The sequence below is a fragment of the Branchiostoma belcheri genome, unplaced genomic scaffold, assembly GCF_001625305.1.
Source record: "Branchiostoma belcheri isolate BF01 breed outbred unplaced genomic scaffold, Haploidv18h27 scaffold122, whole genome shotgun sequence".
NCBI lineage: Eukaryota > Metazoa > Chordata > Leptocardii > Amphioxiformes > Branchiostomatidae > Branchiostoma > Branchiostoma belcheri.
This window is the reverse complement of record NW_017802625.1, coordinates 271859-289798: the sequence shown is the minus strand read 5'-3', so window position 1 is coordinate 289798 and position 17940 is coordinate 271859. Positions and strand designations below refer to the sequence as shown.

The window sequence follows — 17940 nt, the reverse complement described above, 5'->3', positions numbered from 1 at the left end:
TATCATATAGCCGGACGGCGTGGACCAATCAGAGGCCCGGATACCCGTGCTGTTATTTCCCGATAACAGCACATGTGGTGTTATGGCGGAATAACAGCACATGTGGTGTTATGGCTGATACCATTATGTTATAGGGTATAGGGGCATGCGACTCTTTCTGTAAACCTTTGTAGCATTTTTCTGTCCAATAAACTTTTTGTTTAGCTTCATTTAAACTACAATTTGCATTAAATGAAATTATCCATATTTGTTTTAAAGCGTATAATATATTCGAATGTATTTTTATGTATGTATATATATTAAAGCTGTTGTATTTCAAACAGGAATTGTGTTGATTGACAGTTTGGATAGGCTATATGATAATAATTTTTAAATGCACTGCCTTTTCCTCGTTGTATATGGTGTCATAACTGCATGGGCAGCTGCCATAACCACCTCATAAACCACCTCGTTCGCTTCGCTCACACGGTGGTTTATTCGGTGGTTATGGCAGCTGCTCATGCAGTTATGACACCATATACAACTCGGGGCAGTGCATTAACCCTTTATTATTATGTCTTACTATTGATCATTAATGTTTATTATTGATTATTATTTATCATTTCTTATCATCATTGATTATCATTGATAATCATTGATTATAATTGATGGTCATTGACTATTATTGATTATATATCATTGATTATTATTGGCTATTATCGATGATATTTATCATTTTTATTATCATTATCATCATTATCATTATTATTGATTGTACTTTGGGAATCTGAAAGAAATGAATTTGGCAAATGTGAGAACTAACCTGTAAGATTGGTGTGGTCTGGACCAGTTTTCAGTCAGATGTGTATAGAGAGTTGGCATTGTAACGTCTGTAGTCACTGCTAGATCACCATGTTCTGGAGGCAATCGGTCCCATCATTTGTATTTACGCATGTACAAATTTTGCCAAAGATTATTAGGGGGCGTGGAAAAGGCATCTGTCTGTTCCCCTCGTCCTGTGCTTGTAACAAAGTTTAAATAAATTAAAGATCCCATATGCTCAATATCTCCTGTATATCACTGATACAGATTATTTGCTGCTAGTGTTTGAAATCTATAAACTGATAGTTATATATTTCAGTGGTCAATAGTGGGAACATTGTTCTATTGAGAGGATGATCCGTTGAAATGGTGTACATGAAACATTAAACGACGGGACGGGCAAAATCGCGATACCGCAAACATGAAGTCATCGGTCACCTCCGTATTTAGGCCATGTTGATTTTTTTTGTTGATTATATGGATGACATCCGCGCGCGCATGAATTTTCGGCCGTTTCCAAAAAAAAAAAAGTTTTCAACCATACTGTAAATCGTGCAAAACAGTTGCTAAACTAGAAAGGCCAATATTTGCTTTGGAGCAAATACAGCGATGGCTTCACCACATTTTACGACATGGCAGGGAAAGAATGAGAAACACAAGGGAAAACAATGCTTTACATTGATATAACTATAATATGAAGTAACATACAACTAAGACTACAACAGTTGGCTAGCTATTCCCTACATTATTGGTTAGGATTTTTAATTGCATAATGCAAACTGTTGATTTAAAAAAAAAAAGTTCATGCCCCGCATTCCAATGCTGGAGCAGGAAAGCTTGAAATACCTACCAAAACACTTGAATACAGACATACTGTCAGTATGGAAATGGTCTGTGCAGGTGTTAATCAAGTTAAATCCCAACAGCCAATCAGCAAGAAATGCTCTGTGCAGGTGGAAATGGTCTGTGCAGGTGTTAATCAAGTTAAATCCCAACAGCCAATCAGCAAGAAGAAGAGAGGAAAGCTGCATGCCTATTGGTTGATGCCCTGCATTCCATTGTGATGACTCATGCCAAATGTGGTTAACACTGCCCACTGACACAGTAATACATTTGCTATAATACAGCCAAAAAGCTCAAATAAAACCATTCTAAAAGCCTGTATCACCAAAATTTAAAAAACGCCTGGGGGTATTTGCCCACTGTACCTCCATACCAAATTTCAGGTCCTTAGGCCCCAAAATGAAGAAGCTGAATCCATTTAAAGATATGGCAGGAGGAGAAGAAGAAGAAGAAGAAGGAGGAGAAACATCAGAAAAAGCAATATGGTTTCACCACACCACTTCGTGGTGTGGTGAAGCCATAATGAGCAAAAATATACCATAAGTTGCAAGGAAATCATTTAGAAACGATACCAATGTCGTAGAATGCCAAAATCAAAGGAAAAAAAAGACAAAAATGTAAAGAAATAAATTCGAAGAGTAGATTATTCGCCATAACATATTCTGTGCCATTTGTTCAACCTTCATGACCACGTAGATTTCATAGTGAAAGCAACTTTTTTTTTTGCAAAACTTTTTTTTATTCGCACGCGCGCATCAGTTTTGGGGTTCCCAGGGGATGTCATCCATATAATCAAATCAACATGGCCTTATGTCATACCTGGGCCGTGATAACGTTTGATACGGGTATTCTGGCCCGTGTGATAAGCGGTATCACACGGGGTTCTAACGATTATCACAGGCTTCCAAAACTTCCATAGACACATGTACATGTAGAATGAAGTATTTCAAGCAACTTTTAAGGTCCAATACAGTAACTTTACTGAGTCTCGCAATGATAACATTGGACTCAGATAGTGTAAGATCTCCAACTTTATTCTTATTCAAATCAAAAAGTATTTCTGAAATCTTCAGGATAACCGTATTTTTATATTCGTTTACAGAAAGAGGAGCTTTCTTAACTATATAAGATGTATAGTATATTATATACTAGTAGTACATGTCTAACGTTATATATATCATTGCAAGATACATGTACCTGATCCGTCTGCAAATCCTAGATACACGTACATGTAGACTATTTCTGTTCACTGACGTCTCTAATCTATTCTTACATGGCTCTATGGCATCTAACCTTACACTACTGAAAAAGAAGAAAGCATCAAATTACGCAGATTAAAATGCTGCAAAAAAAGGTGGACAAAACAACTAGAAAAGATCCGAGAGTTTAAATAGTCCCATGGAGAGACAAAACTGGTGGGTTATCTCCAGAAATAAATGTTATGCTTATGTATGTTCCAACATATGATTCTTCCAAACAACCTTTTAACATGGAAATTAATACAGTCACCTCTATGCCAAATCTGTCTTGAGACAGAGGAGGACATGTAAAAAAGACTTTAACTTAAACAACTACTAAAATTACATAACAATGTTTGATGGAGCTAGCTTTCTATATATTAGCTAGCTTTTACTTGTATTTAATTTGACCCTATTATGTCTGCTTTATATTGTTTGCTTGCACTTCATATATTTATTTCTTACTTATATGTATTGTTATATCTTTGTTAATTATTTTTTTTATGTTCAATGGCGGCGTTTATATAAGTTTTATTTACTTGCATCGCCATCGATGTCTTGTATTTCTTTTCATACGCTTTAATGATAATAAAAAAAGAAATAGCTTACAACATGAAAATGCGGCAAGCAATACAATAGCTATAATGGCACTATATTCAAGATTTAAACTTCGATAAGATTTGTTTGCTATATATGTTCATAAAATGCCTTCAAAAACAGTAATACATCCTGTAGATAGAACAAACTTCTGATAGATAGAACAGACTTAATGCACAATTTCCTCTGGTGTTGGAGACATCAGCATTTCATCTTCAGCGTCAAGGGAGTTCTCCTCCGTGAGAGTCTGGGTATCATTCGTACGTACATTCGTTAACAAAGGCAGTTCGGAGTCCGTGAAACTGTCATTGGTATCCATAATTACTGCACTATGTGGGATGGAGGATTCCACTTGTAAATGGCCGTGGTCTTCGCTTTCCAAGAGGGCGTCTTGCTGCATAGCCCTGCAATTGTTAACTGCTGTATGGATATCATTATGAGTGTCCACATCCCTCTCTATGGGTGTGGAACTGGATTCTACATTTGAGGAGGCGAGCGCGAGTGAGTCGACTTTATCATTATCTTCGCTGTTGTAGACGTCTGCAGTGACTTTGAGTTGCGTCCCCATCCGGGCCGACTTTGGGACGTCGTACGACGTTTCAGCAGCTTCTGCTGCCTCATTCTGACCCCCCACTGGGGAGCCGGAACCGGGTTTTACATAATCCTTGGCCATCACTTCTACCACAGCGTCCAGCTCATCGTAAAGATGCTCAAACTCCGGGCGATCATCTTCCTCCCATTGCCAGCACCGCAGCATCATGTCGTACCTATTGGTTATTTATATGTGTAAGTAATTAGTGATTGGCAATATTACAGGCTTTAAAAAATGGAGTAGACCAAAGTCATGGTTGTTGTCACCACCACTTTGCATTTAAAAGGAGTAATTATCCATTATCACTCAGTACACTTCTGAATTTATGTAACTGGTAGTTTCTGTACACGAACGTTACGTTTCACCATTTAGTCATTTTTTTTATTAGTTTTGTTTTATTTTTCACAACTCATTATTGTCACTGTTATATGTTAAGAGGACCTCAAGAAACCACCATGGTTTTCTGATGATTCTAATAAAAAAAGGAATAAGAAAGAAATAAAAAAAAATATGTTTGAACTTCTCTTTTACGTACAGTTCTTGTTTGAGGCCAGGAGGGCGTGGTTCCCGGTACCCTGTGCTTAGTTCCTCCAGGAGCGTGCGTTCCCGACCCGGATAGGGCACGTTCCCGAGCGTAGCGATCTCGTACAGCACCACACCGAATGACCAACTGGGCGGGAAATAAGCTTTAATCATGAAAACATGTACTAAAACATGCTTAAGCTCATAATTATAACGATAACATACAGCATAGAGTTAGTTATGTGTACCTGCTCCAAACACTAACTGCTGATTCCAGAATTCTGAGTGCATGGAAGGCTATATATTATCCACATTATGATTCTTGCAGTAATGGTTTTATGGGTATCATGTCATGTGGCAACTGTAGTTTTTTTGGAGTTCTCCTTCGGCTGTCTACCTATGGCTTAGTGACAGCTTGTCTTCCAGAGGACACAGGTACATAAAAGACACAGAATTACGTTAACGTTACAACTAACATGAAGTGTTTACCACAGCTTTGCACAATATTTAGCACAGTTTTGTTGCTAGACTACATTGGTACGGTAGGAACCTAAATCTGAGACAAAACCAAAGCGGTAACAATACTCACACATCACTCTTGCTTGTGTACCGACCCTCTCGCAGCAGCCTTTCCGGCGCCATCCACCTCAGGGGAATCTTCTGCTCCGCGTCCTGTCGCCGGTAGCCTCGCTCGTAGATGTCTGTTGCCAGGCCGAAGTCTGCGATCTTCACCACCAGGTCCTCTCCTACCAGCACGTTCCGAGCAGCCAGATCACCATGCACGTAACCGGCCTGGGAAATGTAGGTCTGTTTCGAGAGGTATAGTCAGAAAACATACAATTCAAAAAGTTAATACTACATGTATGAAATGAATGTACATGCATGAACGTGGTCAACAAACATAAACAAATGTAATTGGGCATGTGGTGTGCCATTGTTTGTGATGATGCACTTTTTTGTTGTCACCGCAGTCGATTGCATATTGAAGTAAATGCATATTTCAGAAACACCCCTATAATGTGGTTGAAATGTTCTCGCCCTGCGGATGGGTGGGCCGTCTGTACGATGCAATTAAACCGCCGGTCGGGCGGGTACCATTTACTTGGCCACTGTTCCCAATCTGCAAAATAGAAATCTTCATGGACAATTGCCACCTAAACGACTACTTTTTCTGATTTCAAGGCTGTGCCTTATAAATACAGTATACATGAGTGTGTTCTCGGTGATAATATTGTCTGTGAATTGTCCACCTACCATTCCATTTGCTATCTGCCGTGCTACCTGGTAGATCTTCATCTCGTCGAAGTCATACATGCTGTCTTGGAGCCTCTCCTCCAGCTGTGTTGTGTATTTATATCAAGAAAGTCAACATAAATACTAGAAAGGCCAATATTTGCTTTGGAGCAAATATAGCGATGGGTTCACCACATTTTACCACATGGCAGGGAAAGAATGAGAAACACAAGGGAAAACAATGCTTTACATTGATATAACTATAGTATGAAGTAACATACAACTAACAGTTGGATAGCTATTCCCTACATTATTGGTTAGGATTGCATAATGCAAACTGTTGATTTTCAAGATAAAAAGAAGCGTTCATAGCCCGCATTCCAATGCTGGAGCAGGAAAGCTTAAAATACCTACCAAAACACTTGAATACAGACATACTGTCAGTATGGCATGGCTCTGTGCAGGTGTAAATGAAGTTAAGCCAGTTAAATCCCAACAGCCAATCAGCAAGGAGAATAGAGGAAAGCTGCATGCCTATTGGTTGATGCCTTGCATGCCATTGTGATGACTCATGTCCAAATGTGGTAAACACTGCACACTTACACAGTAATACATTAGCTATTACACAGCCAAAAAACTCAAATAAAACCATTCTAAAAGCCTGTATCACAATAATTTAAAAAACGCCTAGGGGTATTTGCCCACTGTACCTCCATACCAAATTTCAGGACCTTAGGCCCTAAAATGAAGAAGCTGAATCCATTTAAAGATATGGCAGGAGGAGGAGGAGAAGGAGGAGGAGGAGAAGAAACATCAGAAAAAGCAATATGGTTTCACCACACCACTTCGTGGTGTGGTGAACCCATAATAATTTTGTTTAATCGTAAGCAATCATAATGACATACCAATCCCCCAAAAGAGATTAGACATTAATTATCGGTAACTTCCAAATCGCAAATCCATGATCGAGGACTGAAAAGTAAACAAAATAATGATTGCAATGTGGGTAAATACATATGGAATACACTAAGTAAATGTGGGCCAACAGCTTGTAGATCTATCGAGCCATACACACAACTTGAAAGGTTGATATGATTGGCTGATAACACAAATTTGGCATGTATTACTACAATTAGCTTTGTTTGAGCTTTAGTTCCTCATTTGTATGACATTCACATTAAGATTATTTATCAAACATAAACAGACTAGATACAACAACTTACTGATATCATGAAACAAACTTGAACTTTTAACTACCATTTCCAAGACAGGAAATTGGACTTATCCAAATTTTCGACTCTACGAACTTACAGATAGTTTTACTATTACTGACAGAATAAGAACAAAAGATCTACATTAACATTAATGATTATAAAAAAGATGGTATATACATGTACCTTTCTGCAATTCAGTAGGAACTTCTTGAGGTCTCCATACGGCATGTACTCCGTCACCAGGTAGGGGGGTCGGGACAGCGTGCAACAGCCCACTAGACCAAGCAGGTTGATGTGCTGCCTGAGGTTGATTGTGGTGTCGACTTCTCGTATGAAGTTTTTGACTTCTTCTTCTCCTGCATCCTCTTCAAATAAAAAACAACAACTTTGATTTGTAGCTTAAGTTGTGCAATTGCCTAGTGCTCGCTCTGCATTAGGAAAGTTTGGGGTTCAAGTCTGGGCCAGGCCATACATTTAAGACTTGAATAAAATCATACTGCTTTCTCTCCTACGAGAACAAGGACTAATATATATAAGAAGATAATACTTTTGAGTACAATATTTGAGTCGGCATAGATCTGTCTGGGTATGTTTCTGTGTTACATATCAAACCTTAGGGAAGACTGTGTGTCAGATACCCCAATCAATGATCTGCATCATTTATGTAGATACAGGCGATGGCAGGGGTTCGACTCTCCTTAATTACTGTGAGCCATAATTTTAGCCATGACTATAGAGGCACTGCATCATCTGGATGATACCTCACCGACATTGACCTACCTTGAACAGTTTTGACCACCACTGTTTGTTCCGTGAGAAGCCCATTAACAGCTCTCTTTAAAGTCGCAATGAAGACAATACCGAAGGCACCTCTGCCGATCTGTTCATTCAGTCGTAGATCAGTCGGGTTTACCTCGTACTCCAGGAACTGTGGCCGAGCCGGCACAGGGGGAGGAAGTGGGGGTGGTAGTTTGTGCAAGTCTCTTAATTCTGAAAGAAAGGCAGCAAAGCAACATACTATATTAGGTTCTTAGTAGCTCTCACAGTATTATACAACTGTTTAGGGTAGTCATCACCGATATACCCTTTGTTTCCATCTTATGTCAACATCTTTGATGTTCCAAATATCAACGTATTGTAATAAATGAAGTTTGATCTTGTTTTAATTATATTACTGTATTTTTCATCACTTAATTTTTAATTGTTTCGAAAACTTGATACTCTGCACATTGTGAAACCAGATGTGTAGCCAAATTGTAGACTGGTTACCAGACCTAGCCCCCGAGTCCTATATCCTCTCCCGAACATTATGTGTATAATGTATTGTGTGCCTGTAAATGTGCCTCAAAAAGTATGTTTTAAGTCCTCAAATGCGCTATTCGGGCTAAATACTTTTTACCGAGAGGATGTAGGGCTCAGGAGCTATAATAGGTTTAGTAACAGCGTGCCATCAGTGTGCCATCGATGACAATTTTTAGCATGACTATTTCAAATTTAGTGATTTTGGAATGGAATTTAACATGGGTACAATAGAATGGCAAGTCTGCAAGTATGACGTATACCTAGAATATCGGGATGAAAGTCAAACTCTTTAAAATCTTCTATTCCATGGTCGTCGCTTTGCCTCTTTCTGCTCCACCGGTTTCCTAGAATTCCCGCCACTACTCCCAGTACAAGTAGCATCACAGATGGCACCACGGCAATCAGCACCACGTGTAAGGTGGTTAGTCCGGGTGTTCCGCCTAAATCAGCTACTGAAAATACATAAATCTGTATGTTGTAACTGTTCCTGTTATTATTTATGCCAATGAATTATTGTATTGTTTTACTATACTGTTAACACTTTTAAACGTTTTAAACATTTTAATATTTTGATTGATTGATTGATCTATCGATTTATCGTTGATTGTTGTGTAGAACGTGGCAAGCCGAAATCTCTGGGCCTATTCATAGTTTTGGAATTAGAATCGGACTTACCATTGGGGTTTAAATTCCCCTTTTCAGTGTCGTTCATGACCTCTTTTACTGGAGGTGTAGGCGTCTCCTCTTCCACTGTTGGCGTGTCCTCTTCCACTGGTGGCGTGCCCTCTTCCACTGGTGGCGTGTCCTCTTCCCGTGAAAGGGACATGGCTCTATTATGTAGGATTATGTAGGGTTCTGGTACTAAAGGCATTCGTATTTCCACTGAAAGTAGATTCAAAGAATGAAACTATGTTTAAAAGATGGTGCATGGTTTTAGTCATGACAAGGTAACAGATGGTAACATTGCTATAACTAAGTTGCATGATGTACGCACCAGATTGAACTTCACGTTCCCACTTTGATGTGGACTGTCATTTTAGCAAAGAAATAAAAGTAACAAAGTAAAACTGCGGGATACATACATAGATCAACATTTTGTCAGGTAATACCACTACAATCATTGTGATACTTAGCACTTCATGATCATTTGCAACGTATATAATATATATTAAATATGCTTACTGCATTCTCCACTGTGTCCCACCGAAGTATAGCCCCTTATTTACACTTACTTAAGCTTCGGTCCCAATTGCGCCGGGGCCCGTCGGGGATTTAGCCCCGGCCGGCCCCGGTAGGGCTCAGGAGTCGGGCAGCCATCGGCTGTCGTGGTCACAATTAAAGGTTTCCTTCAGTAGCATTTTGTTAAAAATTTTGTCACCCTCTTTGGTCGGTCTCCGGCAGGCACCCGGCAGGTACCCGGCGCGACGATGTCTTGTACTGCCCTATTCGTAACGCTTTTGTTGTGATCATTTGATCTGTGATGTCACACATTTTACCCGGGTTTACGAAGTGCACACCTTTATTCTGTTCATCTGGTCTGTGGCGCAACAAATGTGTCCCGGTGGACTGCCGGCAACCGGAGTAGTACCTCTCGGTGTTCTCATGGTGAGGTCACGGCGTCTTTTTGTCAGCGGGGCCCGGGTAGAATTTATGTCAGATTTAAATTCTTCTCGGGTCCCGGACGGGCCCAAAAATAGCCCGGTAGCCGCACGGTGTCCCGCGGGGCCACGTACGGGTCACGCCCGAAAGTGCAAAAAAACAGCCCGGGGACTACGTATACCCGGCAGGGCCCCTTTTTTCAATTGGGACCGAAGCATTACTGTGACTCAGTAACCCATCAGACAACACATGCAATCACACCAACTGATACATGTACCTACCTGTTAGGATTGTGAGGATTGTGACGTCTGATACGTTTCCTAACTGATTACTGGCGGTGACCCTGTATTCACCACTGTCCTGTAGTGTAGCATTTAGCAGTTTGAGTGCTCCAGTAGTCGCGCTTATGACAGAGTTGCTGGGAAGGGAGCCATTGACTTTTTCCCACACATATGTAGGAGGCGGCACACCGTTGGCGTGTGCCTGAATCGTCACCTGGTCTCCTTCTGTTGCATTAAGGTTTGGAGGGACGTCTATGGTCGTCGGAGGGTCTGCATGACATATCAAAATTGAGCTATAACTGGACTCTTCCGGGCTTCAGGATTGAGAATAAATGTAAGCATTGACAGATGTCGCCAAACCCGATGTACGCTACGATTGATAAAAAGTACAATTCAAGAACTACATGTAATTTAATAAAACACCTCTGCCTCGTAAAGGTAAGAATATCATGACTTAATATATATAATTGATTTAGGCCTTTAGGTCTTTCCGTGAACAAAAAAAGTTATACGTACAGTACACCACAAGGGTCCTGTACTTTCGCTGGGATGTAACATTCCTGAAGGCAGCCATCAATTGGTAGGTGCCATCATCTGCTGGACTTACTCCTTCCAATAGCAGGTCTGCATCACCAAATGCTTTCACTCGCCCCTACATTACATGTACATGTAATGCAGAGAATAATACACTCAGCGGATCATACTGTCATTATTACATCTGTGTTAAAGGATTAAGTTTGTAGGATTTGGGCACCAAATAATCAGTTAGTCATTCAACAATTAAAAAACACATTTTGTTTATCAACAGCCAAAAGGCGATCAGCACATTATGTGTCTGTAAGAACCAAGCCAGATCAGTAATTTCCAAAGTTAACATATTCGTACAGTACAACAATGTCACATTACTTTTGGAAATAAATAAACTGTAACTGAAACATTATTTGCACAGAATACTAGCCGAATAGTGATCACTTCAATGCAGATGGTGAAGAATTGTAAGATATCACAAAAATATCTTATAAACATTCCGATCCTTTAATAATGGTCTTTAAATCAGCCTTGTAAACTTAACCGTTATGGTCATGGATTCATTCTTCTCACCTCATATTTGGAAGAAACAGAGATATTTGAAGGGTGATTACGAAAGGCAATCATCTCCTCAAGACCATTCCTTTGGTGATACCAGGCCTCAAAAACTACTAAGTTGGACCCGAGCCGGTAACTCCAGTGAAGCTCAACACTCCTTCCGTCAATAGCTACCGTTACACCACTGTCTTCGAGGACAATGCGGCTGTCATCTGTGTTCAAACAATGAAAGATTCATCGTTTAACTATTTTAATCATTTTATAATCATATTTTGGCCCAAGCAAAATGTCAAGTAAATATGTGAAATAATCTTCACGTTCGGAACCAGAAGTTTGAGTATTTAAAGGATTTTAAACCATTGCCAGATTGAAATTTACGTAAATTTAAAAATAGATTTGCGAGAAATGGCTCACTGAAAATAAGGGCTAAAATAAGACTACTGCCAAGGATAAATCATAGTGCGTCATATAGATATTGTGGGCAACAACTTAATATACGTAGCCACGTAACCATCAGGACAGTCACACTTGTACGTTCCAAATGTATTCCTACAGGTGCCAGCTCCACAAACGTTTGGGTCACTCAGACACTCATCAATGTCTGTAATCAATTACAAGCATGGATATCATTGTAGAAGTACTAAAACAGACACAGATCGTAAAAGACTTAAAAGTAAACAGATCAAAATGTCAAAAAATCTGAAAGATTACTCTAAGGGATATCTTGTCGGATTACTTATCAGACTAATGGTTCTGTAGTTCTGGCATTTGCGCGGGTTCTGCTTCTTAGGCAGTGGGGATGACCAGAGACTTTGTCCACCCCTTATAGGCCACTTCTTCTCCTTCCAGATCGTCTGATATAACTCAAAGCACTTGTCAAGCACCACTTTCTCACCATGCCTGACTAGCTCTGCAGGAATGTTATCAACTCCTGGAGATTTTCCTGGTTTCATGTCGTGTCTGGTCGCAGTTCTTAAAATCAAACAGGAGTTCCGAGATCTCATACCTCCATGAAATATGGACTTGATATGTAAATGTAAATTTATTCTTTTGACCTCTGCATTAACATGATATTTGCATCGTGATGTTAACTTTTGATTAACTTACAGATGTCCCAAGTATGACATTCCCATCATTCACCATTAAGAAATCATATAATTTTCGCATTAATTATGCAAATTAGATCATCATTTGCATAATTAGTATCTGTTGATGTTCCATCTGCCATAGGTTACATACATTATATGTAAGAAAGTACTATAATGTAAAACACTGTAATTATAGAATTTCTTCATTAATTATGCAAATTAAGCCCTCATTTGCATAATTTGCATTTTATTATGTACATCTCTCTCTCAGCTACCTACCTACCAAAAAATGATGAAAATACGTTGTTCCTATTTGGACTTATTGGCTTTCAAACATTTCGCCCGAAGGTCCCCTGCAGTTCCAGAACGAACTGTTAGGGGGACCAAACCCACACCACCTATTCCTGACAAAAAAAATCTATCTGTCACCAAAAATTCAAGACCATAGCATGTTCAGGACAAAAGATACAAAAACCGAAAGTTCTGCTGCAGTACCAAGGTCATCCACCAGGGGGCCCATATTTTACCTTGACCTTCGACTTCCTCAGATTTACCAGCATACCAAATATCATCACAATCCATAAAGGCGTTATGAAGTTATGCTGACTGCAAATTTGCGGAAACACAAACACAGACAGACACACACACACACAGACGCGCCAAAAACAATACCTCCATTTTTTCACGGAAGTAACTAGAACGATGTAAAATAAGACACTATAAAATATAAAAGAAACATGCCCATGCCTACCTTCACATGTACGTGAGTCTGAGCTTAACTGGAAGCCCTTTGGACACTCACAGCGATAGCCCCCCTGAGTGTTGATACAGATGCCATTCTTGCACAAGTCTGGTATCACCTGACACCATTTGGCATACTTTTCTACATAATAGAAAACAAAGAAGGAGTCAGCAGAGGTGTTGGACGTAAACAGCAAGAAGCAGACAACTGTTGGAGTCCAACTCTGCCCAAGCAAAACCTGCATGATGTCTTTTTAAGCTTAACATTCTTAGAGCAAACCTTTCCCCCAGACAATACACCCACTTCTAACATGAACGTTCACCCACATGACGAGCAACTAGTGTTTTGGTTTCCGACCTCGCTGTCACGTTTTGGTTAAGAGAACTGCAACAGGAAAACCCAATGTTACCTCTATTATAACAAGCAAGTAAGAATGATGCCTGGCTGTAAAACAAAAAGAACATTTTCATTAAATTCTACCTACTGTAACCGTTATATTGATAACATGCTCATTTTGTTTTTAATATCTAAGACTTTATGACACCTGTGGCCACCCCACATATTTGAACAGTAAGTGTAAATGCCATTGAGTAACCTTGAGAGACATGCCAATCCACACTGTTCCCACACGTTCCTAGGGCTCCAGCCGGCTCGAATTTTTTTGCCATAAGCTCAGGTTCATGATCGGACCTGGGGGAGAGTGCTCACAAATCTAGGGGGATTTGGGATTATTTGCATCTCAATTTGCACATTTTGAGTGGCAAATCATGGGGTTGAGAGTGGTTGTTGTCGGTCCTCTGGTTGTTTTCATATTTTTACTCAAGATTCTTGTCCATCAAGGTTGACGTATTGGTCTAACAGAATTTCCGTAATATGCCACAAAGTTTCTGCAACTGACGGAAAACGGGTGCTGATTAGAGCCCTGCGCGTTCCACACGTATATCTTCACAAGGTTTTCTCCGTAAGGTTTGTTTTTCCTAGTGAGTAGCAATTAAAAAATGAGGTTGTGTCTTATGCGAATACTCACCGATGACTTCTCCTTCTAAAATGGAAGGATCAATTCGTAAGCAATCTCTACACAATTCCCACTGCACAAAAATGGGAATATTTGGCCGTTTCCGGACCTGGACACGTCCCGTGGAACTTGGCGTGTCCGGGTGTGTCCGGGTGTGTGCAGGAAATATCAGCCACGGCGTGTGCAGGTCTGTGATACCTCCGGACACGCCCGGACACCTGGTAATTAGTCGTGTGTACGGGAATATACGGGCCTGCACACGCCACACGTCGCAAGTACTACCAAACAATAAGGGGTCACCATACATGTAGATTGTTTCGCAAATGCGTGAATTGAGAGGTGCACATGTGTTTTCAAAGGCCGCGTGTAAGAAGAGTGGGAAAAATGCTGGTTAGAAAACAATATTATTTTCACTTCTGAAATCTACCTAAACATGAGTTCGCACCATGAACCGAATTACTATCTAAAAACGTTGTAGGTAACAGGCAACGCAACACAAAGACATCTAGATTGGATGGTAGAGGAAATACACGTTACATTAAAAGTCGGTGAATAAAATAAATGTTGTTTGGGGGCCGATGTCTGCTATATATAAACTCGACCTCGCCAGAGTCTGGTTGATTTTTGGGCCACGCCAGGCTTATATAAACCAAAGACATTATATAAACTCTGCTAAAGAATCTAGAAGGAAATATAAATTAGCTTGGGATTAACAAGGATTTTATATGAACACGGAGCTTCAACTAGGTTCTGATATAACGTCCTTGGTATCAATGGGGTCTAAGTGTATCCCAAAGTTTATATTTGTAACTACTAGACAAGTATAACCCTTGCTATGATGAACAATGAGCAGATTTCTTTGTGTGGTCCATCGTCTCCCCGCATATATCAACGCTTCATTATCCCGGCACCATATTGGATCTACAGTGGGCAAAAAAACAACTACAGAATTACTGATCAGAATTTTACCAAACTAGGCTATTGGGAACCTTTCGAACTTGACATATTTCACCTTTGCAAACATGGTCGTTTTTTGTTGTTGATGAGGGTACCGGCTTGGTGTTTTTCAAATATCAGCCCACGTTAGTGTAAGAGAAAATTGGAAGAGACAAAAGATGCACGGTTTACTTGTACATTGTTGTCAGATGTGTATTGTGGTGTCATGGTCAGAGACGAGACGTCGCCTATGTCTTATTTACCTTGTTTGTTTTTTATAAGGGAGGTTTAACTTCCTTGGTTATAATTCATTTTCTAGAACACGAAGTTGAAAACATTACAGAGTTAAACTGCACATTATGTGTTAATGGTAACATTCCAGAGTATTTTGGCTTAAGATTAGCCTATGTTTTTTATTAGTGTGCATGCAACTTTTACACAATAGTAGACAAGCGGGACATTTCACAACTCTTTGTGTCATTATTCCTGCAGTGACCTGTAAACCATACCAGCCAATTGCATGCATTTCTCTTTGTTGGGGTTTGAAAAGGGGGCCAATCAACGCTCGAGTCATTATTTTTGAAATCTTTCCGTTACATGCCGGGTTGTGGAACGTGCATTATACAACTAGAATAGAAGAAACGTAGTGAGAGCATGGAGGTAGAAAAACTCCACGGTGAGAGATTGTGTCATATCTCATCATTCCCACTCACGGAGGAATATCGGTCATTCTACGTAAATTGAAGCAGTTTTCAAGGCAAGAACGCCGCGGGACACTGGCAAGACGAACTGGGACAAGACTACTCTCCAGGCGGAGGTTGATTGGGAAGATTGTGAACTTCAGAGTATGCCTCGTTCTTTGGAAAGCCGGTAGCCAGAACTCTGGGAGCCAGGCTGCGGGCATAGGCGAGTGATAGTCCGCGTGCAAGAGTGTAATAGACCGGACCAGAGGACCGATGTACACCCCTCCTGACTATCCGCTGTGTCCCGACTCAAGGCTGTGCTGAGGCACAAGATGTGCCGCCCGTGGGGAATGTTCCTTTGGGCATACATGTAGCAGATTAATTAGTCGGTCCGGTCTATCACTCGCCTGCGCACGGTCTTTCACTTGCGGCTGTCCGTAGGCTCACACAGTACCACAAGCCGGTCGGGTGCATGATATGTTGCTTATTGGATTCTGTCGGGGCTAGTTGTTTGGTGACTAGGCAAGAAGAGCTTGGGACGGCTTCTAACGACTGGTGCCCAGATGAGACTAATATCTGCTCCCGTGACTAGCTGCGTCTAAAGGCAAGACAAAGAAGGACGAGACCTACAGTTTGTTTGAGCTGAGCTGAAAGACCGGCCGAAGAACACTGGAAATTTTGGAGGCGCACAAAATAGAAACACTTAAAAAAAAAAACTCACAAAGCCCAAGCACCATGTACAATCAATAAAGAAAACAAAATTATGCAAACAAGAAGGGGGAATAAACGGCCATGATGCTACTTTACATTACAAAAGGCATATCGGAGGGGGGACGTGTGCGGGGTGTGTACGACCTGTACACGGGCTGATAATGAGGAAGATAATTAGGTGAAAATTACCGCTAATTTATGCATATTTCACACACACACTCAGAGGTACGTGTCACGTATCCGGGTGTGTGCAGAGATTTACGGGTGGCGTGTGCAGGCCTGTACATGGCCCGGACACCTGAGTGGTTCATATCCGGGCCGTGTGCAGGTCCGGCAAGTGTACGGGTCGCGCACACCTGGAAATGTCTTACTTGGAATTTCCGGGCGTGTGTACGGGATATATATAGGACGACCTGGATACGTCGGTTTTCGTCCAGTGTCCGTGACTTCACCTGAAAAATAGAATCACACTTGATTTAAAAAAGATAAAACAGTAAGTGTAAACGCCATTGAGTAAACTTGAGAGACATGCCAATCCACACTGTCCCACACGTTCTCAGGGCTCCAGCCGGCTCGAAATTTTTTGCCATAAGCCCAGGTTCATGATCGGACCTGGGAGAGTGCTCACAAATCTAGGGGAATTTGGGATTATTTGTATCTACAAGCGTTTAAAAACGCAATTTTTCACATTTTGACAGGCAAATCATGGGAATGATATATTATTACTCAAGTTTCTTGTTCGTCAAGGTTGACGTATTGGTCTAAAAATTTCCGTCACATGCCACAAAGTTGCTGCGATTGAGGGAAAAACGGGTTCTGTTTGGAGCGTACATCTTTCAGAAGGATTTCTCCTTCAGGTCACTATTGTAATCCCTCTCTACTACTCTCCAAGCAGAGGTAGGGTTTGGGGGTATTTTTAGCGTGTTTTTAGGCTTTTTTATCGGGGTTTCTCTTTTGCACTGAATTTTTTTTCCACCAAACCCAACCTCTGCCGGCACTCACCCCGGGGAGGGGCAAACCTATTAAAAGCTATTTAAAACAGGCGATAGTGCCCCTCCCCGGGAACCATCAAACTGTCATTAGGGCCTTACTATTTTACTGCGCGGGATTATCACACCCCGAGAAACAGGAACCGTCTTCACTCGGCCGTGCTTGTCTCCCGCTGACTTTGCCTATTCAGTATACTGTGATGTCATCGACCTCTGGTGAACTCGCGCCAAAATGATAGCATCATAACGTAAATTATATTGATTACTTGAATAAAAAAACACGCACGCATGAATAAAAGACATGAATACCTGAACATGTTTTATTAGGTTTAAATTGAAGTACAAAAAATTATCTGAGCCATCGCTAGATGTATGTGAAAAGCGATCAAAAAAGGTGTTTACGTTCTGCTGCTGTCACCACATTGTGGGACGAAAAAAATAAGCCGAGTAGAAACCAGAAAGTCAGCT

At 40.7% G+C, this 17940-nt stretch overlaps 1 protein-coding gene across 3 annotated transcripts; it reads right to left on the bottom strand.

The window, feature by feature from the left end:
• Nucleotides 1-2857: 2857 nt before the first annotated feature.
• On the bottom strand, nucleotides 2858-16924 carry LOC109463114 (fibroblast growth factor receptor 3-like). 3 transcript variants are annotated; one of them, XM_019759830.1, is made up of 13 exons: nucleotides 16855-16924; nucleotides 13148-13279; nucleotides 11324-11520; nucleotides 10739-10874; nucleotides 10223-10492; nucleotides 9018-9224; nucleotides 8603-8794; nucleotides 7821-8030; nucleotides 7224-7405; nucleotides 5848-5931; nucleotides 5183-5400; nucleotides 4607-4741; nucleotides 2858-4246 (listed from the first exon to the last, which is right to left on the bottom strand). In XM_019759830.1, exons 3-13 carry the CDS (start codon nucleotides 11375-11377, stop codon nucleotides 3649-3651), a joined length of 2286 nt encoding a protein of 761 aa, XP_019615389.1. In that variant the 5' UTR covers nucleotides 11378-11520; nucleotides 13148-13279; nucleotides 16855-16924; the 3' UTR covers nucleotides 2858-3648. The 3 variants fall into 3 exon arrangements, with proteins under 3 accessions (XP_019615389.1, XP_019615387.1, XP_019615388.1); XM_019759828.1 differs by lacking the exon at nucleotides 16855-16924 and having other exon boundaries at nucleotides 13148-14621; XM_019759829.1 differs by lacking the exon at nucleotides 16855-16924 and having other exon boundaries at nucleotides 8603-8791; nucleotides 13148-14621.
• Nucleotides 16925-17940: the final 1016 nt, after the last annotated feature.

What these genes read in the sequence shown, in the direction of transcription:
- LOC109463114 (XM_019759828.1), bottom strand. Translation starts at nt 13,382, where the DNA reads ATGCAGGTTTTGCTTGGGCAGAGTTGGACTCCAACAGTTGTCTGCTTC. An exon ending in AATCCTCACAATCCTAACAG is followed by an intron (nt 9,225 to 10,222) that starts GTAGGTACATGT and finishes ATCTACTTTCAG; the next exon opens with TGGAAATACGAATGCCTTTA. An exon ending in TCCTACTGAATTGCAGAAAG is followed by an intron (nt 5,932 to 7,223) that starts GTACATGTATAT and finishes TACACAACACAG; the next exon opens with CTGGAGGAGAGGCTCCAAGA.